This window comes from Malus sylvestris, chromosome 6, assembly GCF_916048215.2.
Source record: "Malus sylvestris chromosome 6, drMalSylv7.2, whole genome shotgun sequence".
Lineage (NCBI taxonomy): Eukaryota > Viridiplantae > Streptophyta > Magnoliopsida > Rosales > Rosaceae > Malus > Malus sylvestris.
Genome location: NC_062265.1, coordinates 22,175,895 through 22,196,131, shown reverse-complemented (window position 1 = coordinate 22,196,131; position 20,237 = coordinate 22,175,895). Strand labels below are relative to the sequence as shown.

General features: G+C 38.5%; 1 protein-coding gene and 1 non-coding gene across 2 annotated transcripts; both read left to right on the top strand.

Moving 5' to 3' along the window:
- The first annotated feature begins 191 nt into the window (after positions 1–191).
- Positions 192–3,466, top strand: LOC126625865 (uncharacterized). The gene is made up of 4 exons (XM_050294976.1): positions 192–602; positions 865–1,020; positions 1,879–1,950; positions 2,186–3,466. The coding sequence occupies exons 1-4, from the start codon at positions 447–449 to the stop codon at positions 2,852–2,854; spliced, it is 1,053 nt and encodes a 350-aa protein (XP_050150933.1). The 5' UTR covers positions 192–446; the 3' UTR covers positions 2,855–3,466.
- Positions 3,467–3,666: 200 nt separating this feature from the next.
- On the top strand, positions 3,667–3,750 carry TRNAL-CAA (transfer RNA leucine (anticodon CAA)). The gene has a single exon. It is a non-coding gene; the product is annotated as a tRNA-Leu (tRNA).
- Positions 3,751–20,237: the final 16,487 nt, after the last annotated feature.

Here is a 20,237-nt window from a genome sequence, read left to right as displayed (position 1 = left end):
TTTTAACAAAAAAAATTATATTTTTTTTGATACTATTCACTACACCTTTATTTTTCATTTTTCATTAAAATTAATTTTTTTTTCAACTTTTTATTAGTTTTCCTTATATTTTATTTCCAGAGAATTGAAAATAAGTCTTATCCCTGTATCCAAACACCCCTCTTAAATCCATAGATTACAGCAGCCACAGCCGGGCAGTACCAACTACCAACCAAAGTTCCAAACTTTCTTTCTCTCTTTCGCTCTCCTCCATTTCTTTCCTAGAGAGAGAAAAAAATCCAATTCCCCTTGTCTCTTTTCTGGGAATCTGGGAATTGGATTAGGCAAGACTCCTCTACCCCGACATCCAAACAAACAGAGATTCAAACCCGCCAAACAAACAAACCCCCTCGCAATCCGGTCTGATATGCAACGGCATACGGAGCTCTGAAGGACTCGCTCACAACATGTTGAGCTCCACTTGCTCTCACTCTCTTATCCACCGCCCCTTCCTCCATTCCTCCTCCGCCGCCAGAGCTAGGGTTCCGACCCGACCCGGAGCTTTACGTCCAATTTCCCGGAGTTTTAGGACCTTCGAATCTCAATCCAGACCGTATAATACGGTAAGCAGTTCTGGAATTCATGTTTCCTGTTGATAATTTACAGCTTGTTCACTGTTTGGTTGCCGGGAAAATGCACGAAAAATTAAAAAAATTTGGACCTTTTTTCTATTGACTGTTTAATTGAGCTGTACGGATTGTTCAGGGAAGTAGTAGTTAGAAAAATTGCATGAAAAATTGAAAATTTTGGGACCAATTTTATATTATGCCGTTAAATTTGTACCTGGAAGTTTACATTTCTGTGTTTCGGGTTATTTTTCTGCAGAGGTGGACTAGAATTTCATGTTTTAGGCAAGAGAAGTTCTCTTCAGAAACACCGAAACCGGAATATATTGAACACTTGGTGCCCGAGGAAGTAGTCAAGTCCGAGTTCGATGATTCTAAGGTGGTTAAAAGGGATTGGGGAGGAACGCTCCGAGAGGTCATATTTCTTTCCTTTTCCCGGTTACAAAGTCATATTTGCTTTATTTGCTTATTCATTGAGAATCCCAGGTTGTTCGTGTAGTATGTAAAGCAACTGGATAGTGAATAACTTATAGAACATCGGGATTTTTTGTTTTCAACTACATTAATGAACTTGTTATGGATTACCGGTTAAGTTGAATTTGAGTTTCTGACATGTTGGCGAACTGCATTATGGATCCATCTACATAACGTAGTAGTGTTATATCAAGTATAAGCTATCGAGGTAGTTGCGTTCAAGATCATTGAAATATTTGCCACATCACTTAGAAGGAGTAACTTTCACACTTGCAGTTGACTTATTAAGATACTAGGTGAGTGACGAAGTTCGTACATTTTGAGCGTATGTTGTTTAATGGAAATTTTAGGCAGTAATAACTTGCAGTAGCCGTTCCGAAAACTAGAATAAGTTATATGGTTCTTCCAGTATGTGAGTTTTGGTGAGCGAATCGCCTTGTGGGCCTTGTGAACGAAACACCTAGGGTAGGTTGATTGTATGGGATATATGTCCAGAAGGACTGGAACTAATAATAGGGTATATGATTAGGACAACAAATTATCTTACATTTGCTTTGCAGTTATGCTTCAATTGTTGTTAAGAAAAATGAAGGGAAAAAACTAATATGTTGATTCCAATTTCCTTGTTGCTCAGCTGATTTAGCGAAATAAATGATACACGTACGCACACACACAAGGATTGAATCTTATAAATGTGGCAGGAATATCCTGTAACCACAATTATCGCTTTGATCTGGAAAACATATCCGTGGCTGCATCAAGGTTCTCATTTTTCCTTTTCTGGGGGGTTAAATTTCAGGCTGCAGATGTAGTGTCTAGGGCAATTGGGAGTCGTTGGAGTGTGCCGTGGTCAGCAGAGACCATATTGCAGGTAAGTGTTTCAATAATGTATGGTAGAACTTAGAACTTCAAATTGAGCGCAGCTAGGCAATAGTCATGAATTCCAGGCTGTCACATCCACCATCTACTTTTAAAAGATAAGTTCTTATGGAAGAATAAAAAAGAAAGGTTATGAAGATAAGGTGTCTAATAACCAGGAATTCATGAAGAAAGAGACTGTTGCCCTTTGTTATTGGCAAAGTTGATTTGATATATAAATGGTGCAGGTCATGCTACTATGGGTTGCTGCTTTCTGCTTCACAGGTTCTTGGATGGTTCCATTTGCAGCTCACGTGGCAGGTTTCAGCAGGGAATCATTAACGAATAGAGGACAAGCCTTATTTAGCCTGGTGACTGATGTAACTGAAGGTCTTGTTGGAATTATGATAATTTGTCGCTGCTTATCTCGTTTTCGCCCTCTTCCTCCTGATTGGTTTAAATTTAGCTTGAAGGGGACCTGGCAGTTGGATGTTGCTCTTGGATGCCTTATGTTTCCCCTTGTCAATCGGCTCTCACAGTTCAACCTCAGTCTGCTCCCTCTTTTGCCTTCCACCCCGGTCACAGTATCAAGTGTTGAGCAATCAATTATGGCACGCGATCCAGTGGCTATGGCAATGTATGCAGTAGTAGTTTCAGTGTGTGCTCCCATGTGGGAGGAGATACTCTTCAGGGGTTTCTTACTACCTTCCTTAACCAAGTACATGCCCGTATGGTCTGCGGTATTGGTGAGCTCGGTTGTATTTGCTTTAGCACATTGGAATGTACAGAGGATTCTACCGCTTATTTTCCTTGGGGTGGTGATGGGCGTTGTATTCGCACGGTCAAGGAATCTATTGCCATCGATGCTCTTGCACAGCCTTTGGAATGGCTTTGTATTTTTAGATTTAATGAAATAATCACAAGAATTGTACTTTGGGATTCATTCATCAGTTGCCAATCCGATCTTTATAGAAGCATCCATCCAGATTTGTGGTTTGCATTTCCTTGGAGGTTAGAGGACCGTCACACAAGTAGCTGCTAGCTTTCTTTAAGTGATGGTGTTGGTTAAGAAAATTTCAGCAGAATGCAGTTGAAGTCCACTAAATTAACGTAGTGAAGTCGCAGAGGTTGAGCGTCGAATTCAAGTCCGTCCAACGTCGAGAGAGGATCAGCATCATACCTTGTTCATATTTAAGATGTATAACAAAGGGGAAAAGAAGAAAATGAAGAGAAAATATTGGTTTGGGCAAGAAGATGTTCAAGAAAGCAAGCATAGCAAAGCAAAGCAGGCTCTTGTAGTTTTGTTAGATTGTTTTGTCTGATGTTTTCATTTTCCTTCTTATTTTTCATTTCTCTTCCCCACTAGCATGTAGAATAGACTATTGATTTATAAAGACACTATTGACCTATGTGAAAATTATGTAACCTATCCAACTTTCGGAAACCTATCACGGTTAGGGGGAAATTTACAATATCATGTTGTATTCAGTTCAAATGTGAAATGAACGGGATGAGATTTAAAGGCTAAAGCTAGTAAGCTACGAGGCATTGTAGCCACACTGTTGGTCGATACATTTCTCAAGCCCAATGGTGTATGTTAAGGATTTTAGAATGTTCACCAAAACAAAGGTTACTTGAAAAATACTTCGAATAAGAGAGGAGAAGGTAGGATAAATAGAATTAATAGTTTGTCTGTTAAATAATGCTTTAATAGAAGTTATACAAATAAGTCAGGATGGCCGAGTGGTCTAAGGCGCCAGACTCAAGTTCTGGTCCTCTAACGAGGGCGTGGGTTCAAATCCCACTTCTGACATTCTTTTATTTTTACTTTTATTCGGTTGTCCATATTCTGAAAATTAAAGAAAAAGACGACTGAAGACAACATTTCCAACTACTTGCAAATTGTGTAAGCAAGAGATGTGAGCAGCTTTGGAGTAACGTATCTTACCTCAAGACCCGCTCTGGTGATACAATGGCAGAAGATATTCATAACCTATCTTACCTCAAGACCCGCTCTGGTGATACAATGGCAGAACATATTCATAACCTTAGTGATACAACGGTGGAATGCTTGGAAAAATTCTACAAAAGATGCAAGAAAAAAGGGTAAATTGTTGTAAATTTTCCTACCTTAGTGATACAACGGTGGAATGCTTGGAAAAATTCTACAAAAGATGCAAGAAAAAAGGGTAAATTGTTGTAAATTTTCCTAGTTTAAGTGTGATTGTGTAAATCCTAAATTAAATTTGATTATAGTTATCCTTTCCTATTACAACTTGTATTCCTTGGGATGAAGAAATTTCTTCTCTCATTTTACTACTATAAATAAAGGCACTATGTAGGAGGGATAACACACATATTCCCCTATAATTTTACAAACACATCTCTCTTAATCTCTCTACCCTTGCCATCGGCCCCCCTTAACCTTGTCAGATAAAATAGGCTACAACACGTTATCAACACGCTCCTACCACTATCCTTAGGAAATTGACGAGGAGATTTTCCGCATCAAACTAGTTCATCCATATCATCACGCAATCAGGTTTTTCCAAAACAATGATTTTTATCTCGATATTTTTGTAGCCCTGATAGCATGAACATTCAACATAATGCATGACCTAACTTTACGTTTTTTGAATTTTAGATTCTACATAAATTGTGTATGCATTATATTCATAATTGTTGAATTAATTCGAATTTGGTTGAATTCCTTTGGTTCCCCCTCCTCCGACATTGAGATTTCATCTCCGCCGACAAATAATTGGTTCTCCAACGAACCATAGCTTGCATGGACCATGGAAACGTTGCCTGAAGCGATGCCATCGACTGAATTTGGTGGATCCCCACACCTGGCGTCGCTGGGGTAGCTTGGAAATCACACCCGAGCCCTAACGGGTGTCGATTTCCTCTCGGTCCATTTGCACAGCACCCACGACATTGGGCCTTGCCTGTATTGCTAGTTTTTTGATCCACATCACCAGCTTGTTGGGCTTTGGTGATGATCTGGCCCACATACACAGTTGAACCCATTGAAGGAAAATTTTTGTCCTAGCTAAGAACATGTGACAACATTTGAACACATATGAAAACTAATAACACATTAAAGTAGGCATGTATTAAAAAACAATTCTAAAACCCATGACTTTCAAAGCCTAGTGAATGGTGAACAACAAGACTCTTTAACAATATTAAAGAGAATGAAGGATTTAGAGATTCATTACCCTTAAAACTCATCCTTGTTTACACAAGGGATTCACCCAAGTGGAGGGCCTTCAAGTCACCTCCTAGCTCCTTGGATCTTCCTTGTGTTTTTCTTCCTTTTGATGCTCCTTTGCTCCTTAAGGATGTGAGGAAAGGATCTCCAAGAACACCAAAGATTTGGTGTCTTTAAGTCTCCACACCAAGGATGAGGTGTGAAGATGAAATGGATGACTTAGAGAAGAAAAGATTGCTAGCTAATTCTTCCCTAAGTGGCCGGCCTCCTTTTAGAGAAAAGGAGAGAAAGAGTTTCTCTTCTTTGCCTCAAGAAAACCCTAATGAGAAAAAGCTATAAAGTTGACTTTATACTACATCACATGTGAATGGCAAACTTGTAATTAATTCAAGTTTGCATCCACTCACCCTTATGGCCGGCCTTGTCTTTGTTATTGGGCTAATTGCCCATTTTGTTTTAGTTGTCATATAACTTAAACATAATGGGCCTTGTGGACCAAAACACTTTTGGGCCCCGAAACCCAAAACCAACTTAAAAGCCCAATACGAACCTTTCGTAAAATTAATTAACTAATTAATTAATCTTGACCATTATCAATTAAACCATTTAATCACTTATCCATCTCATTTATATTTCTTCACTTTCATCCTTACTCGGTGTATGATCCATTAGGTTCCAATTAGCGAGGCAGTGGGCGATTGTTACTCTTAACGATCGATTGTGAATTGCAACAACATTTCAATTCTCCCTTTGTTGAAGATTAGTGTTTGCTAATCTTCAGGGCTTCCACAAACCATGAGTGACACCTAGCAGTATGTCATGGCTACCCAAGCTAAGTAGAAATGGTTGGAGAACCTATCCAGTTACAATTACAATGTAATACGGTCATTCTCTAATACAATACTCTTAATCACATTGTTTGAGTGATAGTTTGTTTCATGTCTACTATCCAATGTGATACTTCTTTATATGATTCAATTGAATATGATTTGGAACAAACTTCCTAAGTCATATTCATATGTTTTTGCCAAAGACTCCCGAATCATATCTTAGAGTATTCTCCCTCCATCATGGAAGGTTAGAGATCCCTTGTTGTGCATTCATATGCTTACATGACTAGATATCTTGACCCAACAATGCCGTGGACACTCTCGATGGAATGTCTTTGACATGATCAAAGATCAAGGACCTAACCATTAGACATCTATGATGCTTCAGGTCAAAGGACTACTTTGCATATTGCAACTAACGAGTTCTTACATGACATGTATGTTCGAACTCTCTTTTGATCGTTGTTCAGTGTACTCAATTACCCTTTCAAGCACCTACGTGTTTGTCTTAGTGTCCAACACTAAATGACTTGAGACTAGTCATACTCACGCTTGAGTTGACATAACACATACTAACCTTAGCGGATTGTCAATGCCTAATTGGCAATCCTATGGCTAGGAACGTTTTAGGAATGAACATAAGAGAAATGTCTCGTTAATCTAACTTACTTAGATCACTTCTCTCTCAGATTAAATACTTTCCTTGGATTCTCTTATTGCTTAAACACATGATACAATAAATAGTGATTAACAATAAGCTTTGCCCTTCATTAAACATATAGTAGTTTAATACAATAAGTATTCCAAAAGCTATTACATCAAATGAGTGGCTTTGTGGGCATACTTCCAACAATCTCCCACTTGCACTCAAAGCCGCCTTCCCATGTATCTAATACCCATCTTTTCCATATGGCGGTCAAGTAGGATTTGAGACATTGATTTTGTCAGTGGTTCTGCTACGTTATCGGCTGAGGCAATCGTAAGAATGTTGATTTTCCCCTCGGCAGCATATCTTCTAAAGATATTAAAGTGCCTGTCAAAATGCTTTTTCTTTTGATGAGCCCTGGGTTCCTTGGCTTGAGCTATCGCCCCACTATTATCACAATACAAAGTTACTGGTGATGTAATGGTTGGAACCACTCCAAGTTCAGTAATGAACTTCTTCATCCAGAACGCTTCTTTGCCGGCTTCAGCTGCAGTGACATATTCTGCCTCCGTCGTGGAATCAGCAATTACATCTTGTTTCTTGCTTTTCCAGCTAACAACCCCACCATTTAGAGTGAATACATATCCGGAGTTTGAACTTCTATCATCGACGTCAGATTGGAAATCTGCGTCTGTATAGGCTTCCACTCGCAACTCTGTCGCTCCTCCATAAACGAGGAACATGTCCTTAGTTGTTCTTAAGTACTTAAGGACCGTCTTGACAGTTGCCCAGTGTTCTGATCTTGGGTTATCGACTAGTAATGCTCACAACATATGCGATATCAGGCTTTGTGCATATCATGGCATACATGAAACTTCTTATGGCGGAAGCATAAGGAATATCACTTATCTACCATATCTCTTTAGGAGTCTTAGGTCCTATGGACTTAGAAAGGTGAATTCCATGTCTTACAGGAAGAAGACCTTTCTTAGATTGTTCCATCTGGAACCTACTTAGCACTTTATCTATGTACATAGATTGGGATAATCCAATTAATTTTCTGGATCTATCACGATAGAGCTTTATCCCAAGTACATAAGATGCATTTCCCAAATCTTTCATGTGGAAGGTTTTGGACAACCACACTTTTACAGAAGAAAGTACTGCAGTGTCATTCCCGAATTGTAATATGTCATCTACATATAACACTAGGAATATAACTGCATCCCCAACAACCTTTTGATAAACACAATTGTCGTCTTCGTTTTGAGTAAAACCAAACGATTTGATTTCATTATCAAAACGAATGTTCCATCTCCTGAAGGCTTGCTTAAGTCCATAAATGGACCTCTGAAGCTTGCATACCTTAGTCCTTTCAGACTTGGACACGAAACCTTCGGGTTGAGTCATATAGAGCTCTTCATCTAGGTAGCCGTTCAGAAAGGCCGTCTTCACGTCCATTTGCCATATCTCATAATCATGGTACGCAGCTCTAGCAAGCAAAATCTGAATGGACTTAATCATGGCTACAGGAGAGAAGGTTTCTTCATAGGCAATCCCTTCTCGTTGCCTATAATCCTTGGCTACTAGTCTAGCCTTATAAGTTTCCACGTTCCCATCAGCGCCTAGCTTCATCTTGAAGACCCATTTGTTTCCAACAGGTACTATACCTTCTGGAGGGTCTACAAGAGTCCAGACCTAATTTTGATACATGGAATCCATCTCAGATTTCATGGCCTCTTGCCATTTCTTTGAGTCAATGTCGGACATTGCTTCAGTGTAGTCCCTAGGGTCCTCCTTTGTGTCATTGTCACCTAGAAGGTGCAATTCCCCAAAGTCATTATCTAAGCCATACCTCTTAGGTGGCTTGCTAACCCTTTCAGATTTACGTGGAGCTAGGGGTTCAGGAACATGGTTGTCAACTTGTCGAGTGCTCGTTTGTGGTTCATCATTAATCTCATTAATTTCCATCGTTTTACTTATAGTTCATTTGAGAACAAATTCGTCCTCTAGAAATTTAGCAGTTCTGGCGACAAAGACTTTTTGGTCGTCAGGATGGTAGAACTCATATCCCATAGTTTCTCTAGGATATCCCATAAAATAGCACCTAACTGATCTCGCTTCAAGCTTAGTAGCTTTAAGCTTCTTGACATATGCTTCACAACCCCAAATCTTAATGTGATTAAGACTTGGCTTTCTTCCGTGCCATATCTCATAGGACATCTGTGAAACTGACTTGGAAGGTACTTTATTAAGCAAGTAAGCTGCTGTATATAGAGCGTATCCCCAGAATGTTACTGGTAGATTGGCAAAACTCATCATAGAACAAACCATGTTCATCAAGGTTCGATTTCTCCTTTCAGAAACTCCATTAAGTTGTGGAGTTCCCGGTGGAGTCAACTGTGATATTATTCCACACTCTTTGAGATAATCTAGGAACTCGTTACTTAGATACTCTCCCCCTCGATCTGATCTTAGGATCTTTATCTGTTTCCCAGTTTGCTTCTCAACTTCATTCTTGAATTCTTTGAACCTTTCAAAGGATTCTGACTTGTACTTCATAAGATGCACATAGCCAAACTGAGAGTGATCGTCGGTGAATGTGATATAGTAGGAGAAGCCTCCTCTCGACATAGTAGACATAGGTCCACATACATTAGTGTGGATTAACCCTAGAATTTCAGTGGCACGCTCTCCTTTCCCAGTGAATGGAGATTTGGTCATTTTCCCTTTTAAGCAACATTCACAAGTACCCATTTGGTCATTACCTAATGGGCGGAAATATCCATATTTTGACATCTTGCGAATCTTATCAAGGTTCACATGTCCAAGTTTAAGATGCCACATCTTTTCTCGGTTAACTTCTTCTCTATCCTTTTGGGTTTTGAGGTATTCCCACTTTCAATACAGTGCATCCCACTACTTGTCTCTAGGTGAAAAAGTCCCTCTATCATATTACCATGAGAGATAATACGACCGTTCAAGTATAAAATGAAACTCATTTTGTCAAACAATACTGAGTGCCCATCTCGTAAAAGCATAGAGATAGAAATCAAATTCTTTATACATGAAGGAAAATATAAACAATTTTTAAGTTTCAGGACTTCCCAGAGGGTAGTTTAAGCATGTAGGTGCCTATTGCTTTTGCAGAGATTTTAGTGCCGTTCCCAACTTGCACAATCATCTCCCCATTGCGCAGTGTCCTGCTCCCTATTAGTCCCTGCAACGAATTGCAGATATGTTGACTAGCGCCTGAATCAAATATCCAGGAATTAGAGCTCATTGTAAAAGCACTCTCTATGACAGAAATAGTCCCTTCAAAAGTTCGTTTCATAAGGCTCGCAATACGCACCTTGTATTTCTTCTTCCAACGTTCATCCTTTCCACAATGAAAGCATGTTCCTTTGGATTTTATTGCCTTTTTCTTATGTAACATTTTCCTTGTGATTGCATTCTCACTCCCACTGTAATTTTTGAAACCTTGTTCAAACTTACAACACATGTCAATCATCTCAGTAAAAGTATGATCGAATCTATTCACTTTATAGTTTACAATAAACTTAGTGATAAACTTAATGAAGTCATCCAAGAGAGATGCAAGGAAAAAGTCTTGGGCCATTTTCCCATCGATGGAAGTTCCTAAACTCTTGAGATCTTGAAAGATCCTTTCCATCTTTTGTCCATGTTTATGGACCGATGTCCCCTTTGCCATTTTGGCATTCAATAGACTACAAACATTTGAGAATCATACATTACTAGTCTCAATGTCATGCATCTTATGCAAACTTTCAACCATTGCACAAGAAGTGTCCATGTGCTTATATAGCTTCATAAGCTCCTTGCTAAGTGAAGTGAGGATTAAGCATTTGGCTTGTAAGTCATCCTCATAGTGTTTAGCATAATTTGACACTCTTCCTTTGAAGCTAGTTTTGTAGGCGGTACATGAGGAGGGGATTTCTTAAGCACATACAATATGTCTTTCACCTTTGAGACATTCTCAATGTGGCGATACCAAGCAAGGAAACGTTGGCCCCTAAGGCCCATTTTGTCAAGTATAATGGTGGGTGTAATTTTAGGCATGTCTTTAACTACATAACATAACAAAAATCGTATTAGATTGTTGATTTTAAAACTACTTGATTGGGTCTTAAATCAAATAGTACCACCCACTATTTTTGGCAATTTCCACATCCCTCAATGGAATTCGAGAGTTATGTTGAACTCTTAGCGGGGTATGGGAGGCTTACCATTACCAAGCCCACCTCACGATGATACGATGTTGGTTAGCAAATATAATGATGAGAGCATAACGCTTTAGTCATTTACAACTCTTGTAATTACCCACCTATTTTGGCCTCTAGAGAATGATGCCTCACAATGATATGATGTTGGCACCATTGCACTTAGTTAAGTTATTCCCACCATGCTAGTTCGTGTAGGGGTTCAAGAATAGCCTCACAATGATATGATGTCGGCCATCCTCGTTGCCTACCTCACCATATCATGTATGTACATATGGACTCATTCTGAATGTAAGCACATATTTTAAACTTCCCCATGATAGGGTGAAGCCGGTGTAGGAGTCACAAACGATTGGAGCCCACCATGGTGGAAGGCCTACGAAGAGATGTTCAAAGCATCTCTCGCTTATCAACTTAATATTCGTTTTGTTGAGGGAGTAGTGTTGGGCTACATCAATTTTATTTTAATCTTATTAAAAGAACTTGGGCCTATCACAACCATTGGTCCAAGTTAATATGAATTAGTAGTATATAATACTCCCACTATTTCGATGAAACAAGCGAGACTATATGGAACTACTAACGAATGCTTTGCATCCTCATATGGACTATATAGTCATATTAGGTCTTAGGATGATTATGAACCGTTTGATTTGATCCAACACGAGCCTTGTGTTGGACCTTGGGTCTAAGGTAGGTAGTTGTTGATTTTAGTTACGCGTTTAATCTAATTAAACCGTTATTTCCTATTGGGCGATGGACCCAACTATTCCAATTTGCATAAAAATAAACAAATAGGAATACTTGAAAAAAAGAGAAGGGCTTATGCCCTTTTACAACACATTTGATGGACTTATGTCCATTTACAACAAATTTAAACTAATCAAATTACATTCAAATCTAAACTACTTAACCCAAGCATTCATAATGTAAAGCAGCCAATCATATAGCTCAATTATCGAGGCCTTTGGTTCATAATCACCATTTTCTTAATCAATCATATTAACTAAGAAAGCAACTTAAACAATTGGTTTTCGGATTCATAGAATTGATTTAAATGGAACTAAATGAAATGAAAATCCAATTCTCATTAAAGAGACAAAACCATTTTGTTCTCATCATCTTTTGGGCCGAAAAACAATGACCACAACTATTGGGCCCCAATGTTAAAACTTAAACTTTTGGGGTCACTTTGTAAAAACACAAGAGTCCACAACTTCATGTAATTACAACTAGAACCCAAAAATTTCAACAATAACAAAAAATCATTAAAGGAGCAAAACAATTTGTCCTTTAGTGATTTTAGGCCTTTACGTAAAAACGTAAACTTTTGGGCCAAAGTATAAATACACAAAAGTATCAAAACTTTATGTAATTAAATAAAGGCCCCAAAAGTACCCTACTTTGTAGGGTGGCTGGTTTTGGTAGTGAAAAAGGGGGGGGGGGGGGAAGGTTTTGGTGAAAATTCAAATTTTAAAGAGTGGAAAAAGGGTGAAAGGGATGGGTGTAAAAATTGATTGAAAAAGACAAATCATGTCATTACAATAAAGCCACACCAACCACCATAAACAAAACTTTATGAAAAACATCAAACACTTTGAATCAAAACACCAAACCTTTTTGTTCTTGGTAAGAACTTCAAGAACTTTGAAGAATATACATGAAAACTCATAAGAGCTCCATGAATGTTTTCACTCAATAAAACTCAAATTTTCACTACACAAAAGAGGGTTAACATCCTAGGGCACTTAGGGGTTCCTAAAGTCACTTTAAAACTCTTTTAACAAGACAAACATGAACCCAAAAATCCACCATTTGGATTTGGCCGAATTTCCCCACATACATGACACCAAATTTTAGTTCCAATATTCATGCTTAAATGAACTACATCTACAACATTTGAGATGCTAAATTTTCAAGCAAAATTTATATTCAAAAGCAAGAACAAAGCTTGTAACATTTACAACATTTAAATCACAAACCATGAAAAAACACAAAACCCAAAAGGATTCACCATAAACTAGACCTAGGCTCTTGATACCACTTGAAGGAAAAAATTTGCCCGAGCTAAGAACATGTGAAAACATTTGAACACATATGCAAACTAATAACACATTAAAGTAGGCATCCATTAAAAAACAATTCTAAAACCCATGACTTTCAAAGCCTAGTGAATGGTGAACCACAAGACTCTTTAACAATATTAAAGAGAAGGAAGGATTTAGAGATTCATTACCCTTGAAACTCATCCTTGTTTGCACAAGGGATTCACCCAAGTGGAGGGCCTTCATGTCACCTCCTAGCTCCTTGGATCTTCCTTGTGTTTTTCTTCCTTTTGATGCTCCTTTGCTCCTTGAGGATGTGAGGAAAGGATCTCCAAGAACACCAAAGATTTGGTGTCTCTAAGTCTCCACACCAAGGATGAGGTGTGAAGATGAAATGGATGACTTAGAGAAGAAAAGATTGCTAGCTAATTCTTCCCTAAGTGGCCGGCCTCCTTTTAGAGAAAAGGAGAGAAAGTGTTTATCTTCTTTGCCTCAAGAAAACCCTAATGAGAAAAAGCTATAAAGTTGACTTTATACTACATCACATGTAAGTGGCAAACTTGTAATTAATTCAAGTTTGCATCCACTCACCCTTATGGCCGGCCTTGTCTTTGTTATTGGGCTAATTGCCCATTTTGTTTTAGTTGTCATACAACTTAAACATAATGGGCCTTATGGACCAAAACACTTTTGGGCCCCAAAACCCAAAACCAACTTAAAAGCCCAATACGAACCTTTCGTAAAATTAATTAACTAATTTATTAATCTTGACCATTCTCAATTAAACCATTTAATCGCTTATCCATCTCATTTATATTTCTTCACTTTCATCCTTACTCGGGGTACGATCCATTAGGTTCTAATTAGCGAGGCAATGGGCGATTGTTACTTTTAACGATCGATTGTGAATTGTAACAACATTTCAATTCTCCCTTTGTTGAAGATTAGTGTTTGCTAATCTTCAGAGCTTCCACAAACCATGAGTGACACCTAGCAGTATGTCATGGCTACCCAAGCTAAGTAGAAGTGGTTGGAGAACCTATCCAGTTACAATTACAATGCAATACGGTCATTCTCTAATACAATACTCTTAATCACATTGTTTGAGTGATAGTTTGTTTCATGTCTACTATCCAATGTGATACTTCTTTATATGATTCAACTGAATATGATTTGGAACAAACTTCTTGAGTCATATTAATATGTTTTGGCCAAAGACTCCCGAATCATATCTTAGAGTATTCTCCCTCCATCATGGAAGGTTAAAGATCCTTTGTTATGTATTCATATGCCTACATGACTAGATATCTTGACCTTAACAATGCCGTGGACACTCTCGATGGAATGTCTTTGACATGATCAAAGATCAAGGACCTAACTATTAGACATCTATGATGCCTTAGGTCAAAGGACTACTTTGCATATTGCAACTAATGAGTTCTTACATGACATGTATGTTCTTACTCTCTTTTGATCGTTGTTCAGTGTACTCGATTACCCTTTCGAGCACCTACGTGTTTGTCTTAGTGTCCAACACTAAATGACTTGAGGCTAGTCATACTCACGCTTGAGTTGACATAACACATACTAACCTTAACGGATTGTCAATGCCCAATTGGCAATCGTATGGCTAGGAACGTTTTAGGAATGAACATAAGAGAAATGTCTCGTTAATCTAACTTACTTAGATCATTTCTCTCTCAGATTAAATACTTTCCTTGGATTCCCTTATTGCTTAAACACATGATACAATAAATAGTGATTAACAATAAGCTTTGCCCTTCATTAAACATATAATAGTTTAATACAATAAGTATTCCAAAAGTTATTACATCAAATGAGTGGCTTTGTGGACATACTTCCAACACCCACTGGGCTCCTACCGTCTCCCATGCGCCGTATCACAGGCAAGCCATGCCTTTTATGGGCCTTCCTTTTATTAATTTTTTTTTTGTGCTTGCACATCCAACCCAATTACCTTGTGATGCAAGGGCCTTCATGCTTGCTTGACCCAAGACCAAACCCAGCCCATTCTTGGGCTTGGGATGCACGACACCCATTTTATTAAGCCACCCGTGGGGTTAGGCCTTCTTTTGGGCCCCGAGTTTATTTGCCTGATTATTTTAGGCCAAATGGGTTTTATATTTTTTACCCACACCTTAAAATTTGGCCCCAAGTCCAAATAATTAATTCAATTCTAATTGTAGACTTCAAGTTCTATTTGCATATATTCTTGTTGCATATTTCTGTGTATATATTTGTGTTTGCCTGCAGGAACATATGAACCTGAAGTTCATAATTATTTTGAAACCTGAAGTTTCTTAAAAACATGCCTTGTTTGAAAGTCTGAAGTTTTCATTTAAAAACATCACCTATGAAAACCCAAAGTTTTTTCATACAAAATTATACCAATACATGTCTATTAGAACCTATATGTTCTTCTCTTATGTGAATGGATTGATTTTTCTCCATTACACTAACCACATCTTGTCCATCTATTTTGTGATAGGAACATGTCGAATTTGAATAAACTTGACTTCACCGCTTCGGAGGTCTCTGGAAGGAACTACCTCAAATGGGTCCCAGATGTGAAGCTTTACCTCATTGCAAAGAACTTGCATCCCGCCATTGAAGAAGAGACTAAAAACCCTAGTGGTGAAGCTGAAAATGCCACAGCTATGATCTTCATCCGAAGACATATCCATGACACCTTACAAACTGAATACCTTATTGAAGAGGATCTACGTGCACTATGGGTCACTTTGGTTGATCATTTTGATCGCCAAAAGGACATATTCTTGCTTAAAGCAAGACATGACTGGCAGCATTTGTGCTTCCAAGACTTTAAGTCTGTGAATGAATATAATTCTGAAGTTTGTCGAATCCGATCACTTCTCAAGTCTTGTAACGAAACTTTGACCGAAGAGGATCTCTTGGAAATAGAACCAGCTATTAATGAAAAATCATCAAGCTCGACCTACTGGGGCGACTGCTGTGCCTGAAGCACATTATAACACAAATCAACACCCAAAATGCCAAAAGATGTGTGGTAGGGGTGGCCAGAAGCAACCCCGCTAAGGTCAACAGAGTCAATGCCCATCCAAAGGAGGAAACAAAGCCCAGAAGCGCTCAAAGCCCCGAACTTCAAGAATAAGGGCAAAGCACCTAAAACCATGAATGCGGACATGTACTATCGCTGTGGTTCAAAGGACCATTGGTCCCATGTTTGCCGAGCTCTCAAGAAGGTTGTAGTTGAATATCATTCTCATCGTAAGAAGTTTGAATCAAACTTCATGCAAGTGGACGAACCGGAGACAACAAAGATAGAGGTTTCTGACTTTCAAGATGATACCACCCTTATGGAAGATTAGAATCTTAGACATAAACAATTTTAGTTTGTTAAAATTGCACAATGGGGCCGAATTCCACCTAGTGGCCGAACCTTCCCTCCCTTTTGTTTTTGGTTGATTTTTGAACGATTTTCCTTTATGTTTGGAATATTTGTTGGTGATTTGTTTTTGGATATTAAGTTTTAATTAATTACCATCCTTGAATAAATGAAATTATTTGAATTGCTATTTTTTTTTAGAACTTTTATGCATGTGACCAATTCAAATTAATTTTTCATTCAAGGTATGACTAGTAGGGAAGTTAGTTGTCTGGCATATAGTGCAACCACGCACATCATTTTACATGAATGCATCTATTTCACTAACTTCATACGTAATAATGCACCTCTGACAACCCTCTCAGGCCCATCCAACCTGATAGAATGATACGGTAAGGCATGTATAATGTTGTCTAATGGTACAATCTTGACCATTGATGAGGTACTCTATTCTCCACGTTCCGGAAGAACGTTGTTAAGTTTCAAGGACATTAGAGATAACAATTACCACGCTGAAACCCACGTAGAAAACGGAGTTGAATTTTTATGCATAACTTCCTACGAATATGACCAGAAGCGTATTCTAGAGAAGATGGAGCGTGTCCCTAGTTGTCTAGAGAAGATGGAGCGTGTCCCTAGTTGTCCATACGCCCTATAGAATGCCACTATGTTGCGGGCCCTATTATTGGGACCGCGCACGAAATTACACTTTGGCATGATCGTTTGGGACATCTTGGATGAATAATGTTATGTCGTATCTTCAAATCATCACATGGGCGTAACCCGAAGTTTAGGTTCGATCTAAGGAATCGTATGTCAAACATGTTTTATGGGAAAACTTATTACTAAGCCTTCTTATGACAAGATTCGTTCGAATCCTCCCATTTTTTCTACAATGGATTCAAGGGGACATTTATGGACCAATTCACCCTCATTGCGGACCATTTAGATACTTTATGGTTTTGGTTGACGCTTCCACATGTTGGTCACACGTGTGCTTGTTGTCTACAAGGAATGCTGCATTCTCCAAACTATTGGCTTAGGTTATTAAGCTTAGGGCTCACCACTTGATTATCCAATCAAATTTATTTGATTGGATAATACTGGAGAATTCATATCTAAAATTTTTGATGACTAATTGCATGTCAATGATAGGAGCATATTTATGCGACTTAGTTAGCTTGTTTCTTGGCATTTATGTTGTTAGTTCGTAGTTATTTTAGTATTTTAAGCTATTTTTCGTGTGTTTGTAGGTCCAAAGGGTTAATGTGGCAAAGAAGTGCATTTTGGAGCATTTTTGGGCATGAAATGGATAGCATATGCTTGGACCAAAAGGAATGGATGAAATTTGAAGTTTGTGCATCATCCTCTCCTTATAAATAACCATTTTAGCACACTCATTTCACCCAACACATCCACTAATTACAACCACCCAACACATTCACCTACCACTACATCCACTCATTTCACCCAACACATCCATTCACCTACCACTACATCCACTCATTTCACCCAACACATTCACCTACCACTACATCCACTCATTACCACCACCCACTACATCGTCTCCCTAGCCTATAAATATATCCATCCAAAGACACATTCGGAGGGAGAGTTTAGGGAGAAGGAAGGAAGACATATTTTGCCGCAAGGCAAAGTCTTTTCTTCTTAACCATTATACACATTCCCACAACAAAAACACAATTCCATGCACCTTCATTTCCCTTTCCTTGCCGTGACCTCCATCCAACCTAAACACATTCAGCCATTCCTTTCCATATATCCATATGCATCCATCAAACCACACCTTGTGCCGTAACAAAGAGAAGAAGGAGGACCCTTGGACGTGCTTGCCATTCAAGTTGGATTGTTGGAGCGTTTTTAGGTGTTTTCATTCTTTTGTTTTCAATGTCTAAATTTGTTTATCTTTGCTTTGTGAGTATGAGGAACTAAACCCCCCTTAGCTTAGGGGGGAATTCAAAGCCATGAACATACTTGCAATATGAATTGATTACCTTCAGTTGTGATTTCATAAGTTGTGAATTCAATTTGTTTAACTGCTTGATTGATAACTTATTCGTGTATGTTTATTAAGAGTGCACACTTAGTTTGCATGCATGAATATGATGCTAGAGTATAAGGGAGTTTCACCTAATAGTTACCAACTTATATTCACAAGTAGTGGAGGTCGCTTATAAACGATCGCGTTAAATAAATTCTTGGCAGGAGTTTCATGCTCATCATAGTAACGAATGCCTCATCAATACTTATAGTTTTCATAATGCTTAATGATCTTTGATTGTATCTTTATTGTGCTGTTCACGAAAAGGACTTTTGAAGAATGCTTGAATTGTTGTATGCGCTTTCCCATCCAATTCAATAACTTAAGGAGAACTTGAAGGTTAATTTAAGCAAACTTAATTAACCTGGGGTGTTGAGTTTCATGATTTATCGAAAGAACAACTGAAAATTGGTTTATGTGCAAGTGTGCCATGTGTGGAGAAGAACCCTCTAGCTAGCCCATCATCCATAGTTTACCCAAATTCGTCCAAAATCTGTTTTAGTCTACAATATGTTTGTTTTGTTTTCAAATTCGTCAAAATCAAATCCCCCTTTACTTTAAAGTGTTTTATTAGTCAAAATGTGTTTTGATTTTTGTTTTTAAGTGTCTTGAGTCAAGTTAGAACCTAATTTCATCTAAAACCATCCCTAGAGTCAGTTTAGAGTCTAATTCATTGTTTTAAGCTGTTTTGAGTCTTTTTAGTTTGTATTGCATCTTTTGAGTCTAGTTTGGTGTTTTAAACTTAATTTTATGTTTTTAAGTCAGTTTAGAGGTTATTAGCAAGCCCTCCTAATCCTCGGTCCAGAACGATCCCTACTTACATTCTTTATTACAATTGATACAAGAGGGTTTAATTTGTATGTTAAGTTAATTTTCGTATCAGTCAGTTGGGGTTAAAGTTGAACATCCCGTACCCTATGTTCATACCCAGAACATCTTGGCAGAGGCTTTCATCAAGCGCTTACAAATGATTGCTCGATTGTTGGTCATACTTACCAAGCTCCTGATTGCTGCTTGGGGCCATGCAATATTGCATGCAACAAAATTGGTCCCTCTGAGGCCTGTTGCGACACAACCATTTAGTGCCCTTCAGTTGGTTACCAAATACGAACCCGACATATGGCATCTGCGCATTTTTGGTTGTGCGGTATATGTGCCGATTTCACTGCCCTTACATATAAAAATGTGGCCCCAATGAAGGGGGAATCTATGTCAAATATGATTCTCTTTCGATTATTCGTTACTTAGAACCTTTGATAGGCAATATGTTTACCGCTTGTTTCGTGGATTATCACTTTTATGAGACAGACTTCATGTCGTTAAAGGGAGATAAGAACGTCAACGTTCCTGAAGAACAACGCGAATTATTATGGACGACTCCCACTTTGTCTCATTTAGATCCCCGCACCGCTCAGTCTGAAACTTAAGTGCAGCGCATATTAAATCTCCAGAGCATATCTCAGAGCATGCCAGATGTTTTCATTGATATAGCACGAGTGACAAGATCACATATTCCAGCTGCGAATACACCTGCAAAGATGGATGTATCAAATGTATGACGGATTTCCCTCCTGGAGGCTTGGGGCTCCAATCTTGGTGATCCACATACATTAGCGGCTAGCCAATCATCAGCCCCTACACAAAAGCGTGGCAGACCCCTTAGGTCAAATGATTCACACCCTCGGAAGAGGAAAACCACAACACAAGGTCCCGAAGAGCCTACCGTGAATCCGACTATTGCTTACTCATTTTATTCAACTCATGAGGAAATTCTAGATTATGGAAGTGTCCTTGAAGAGACGAATCCTCATCCCAAGAATCGTGAGATTTCGGTTTATTATGCTAGCTTAGATGATGTGTGGCATAGAAATAAG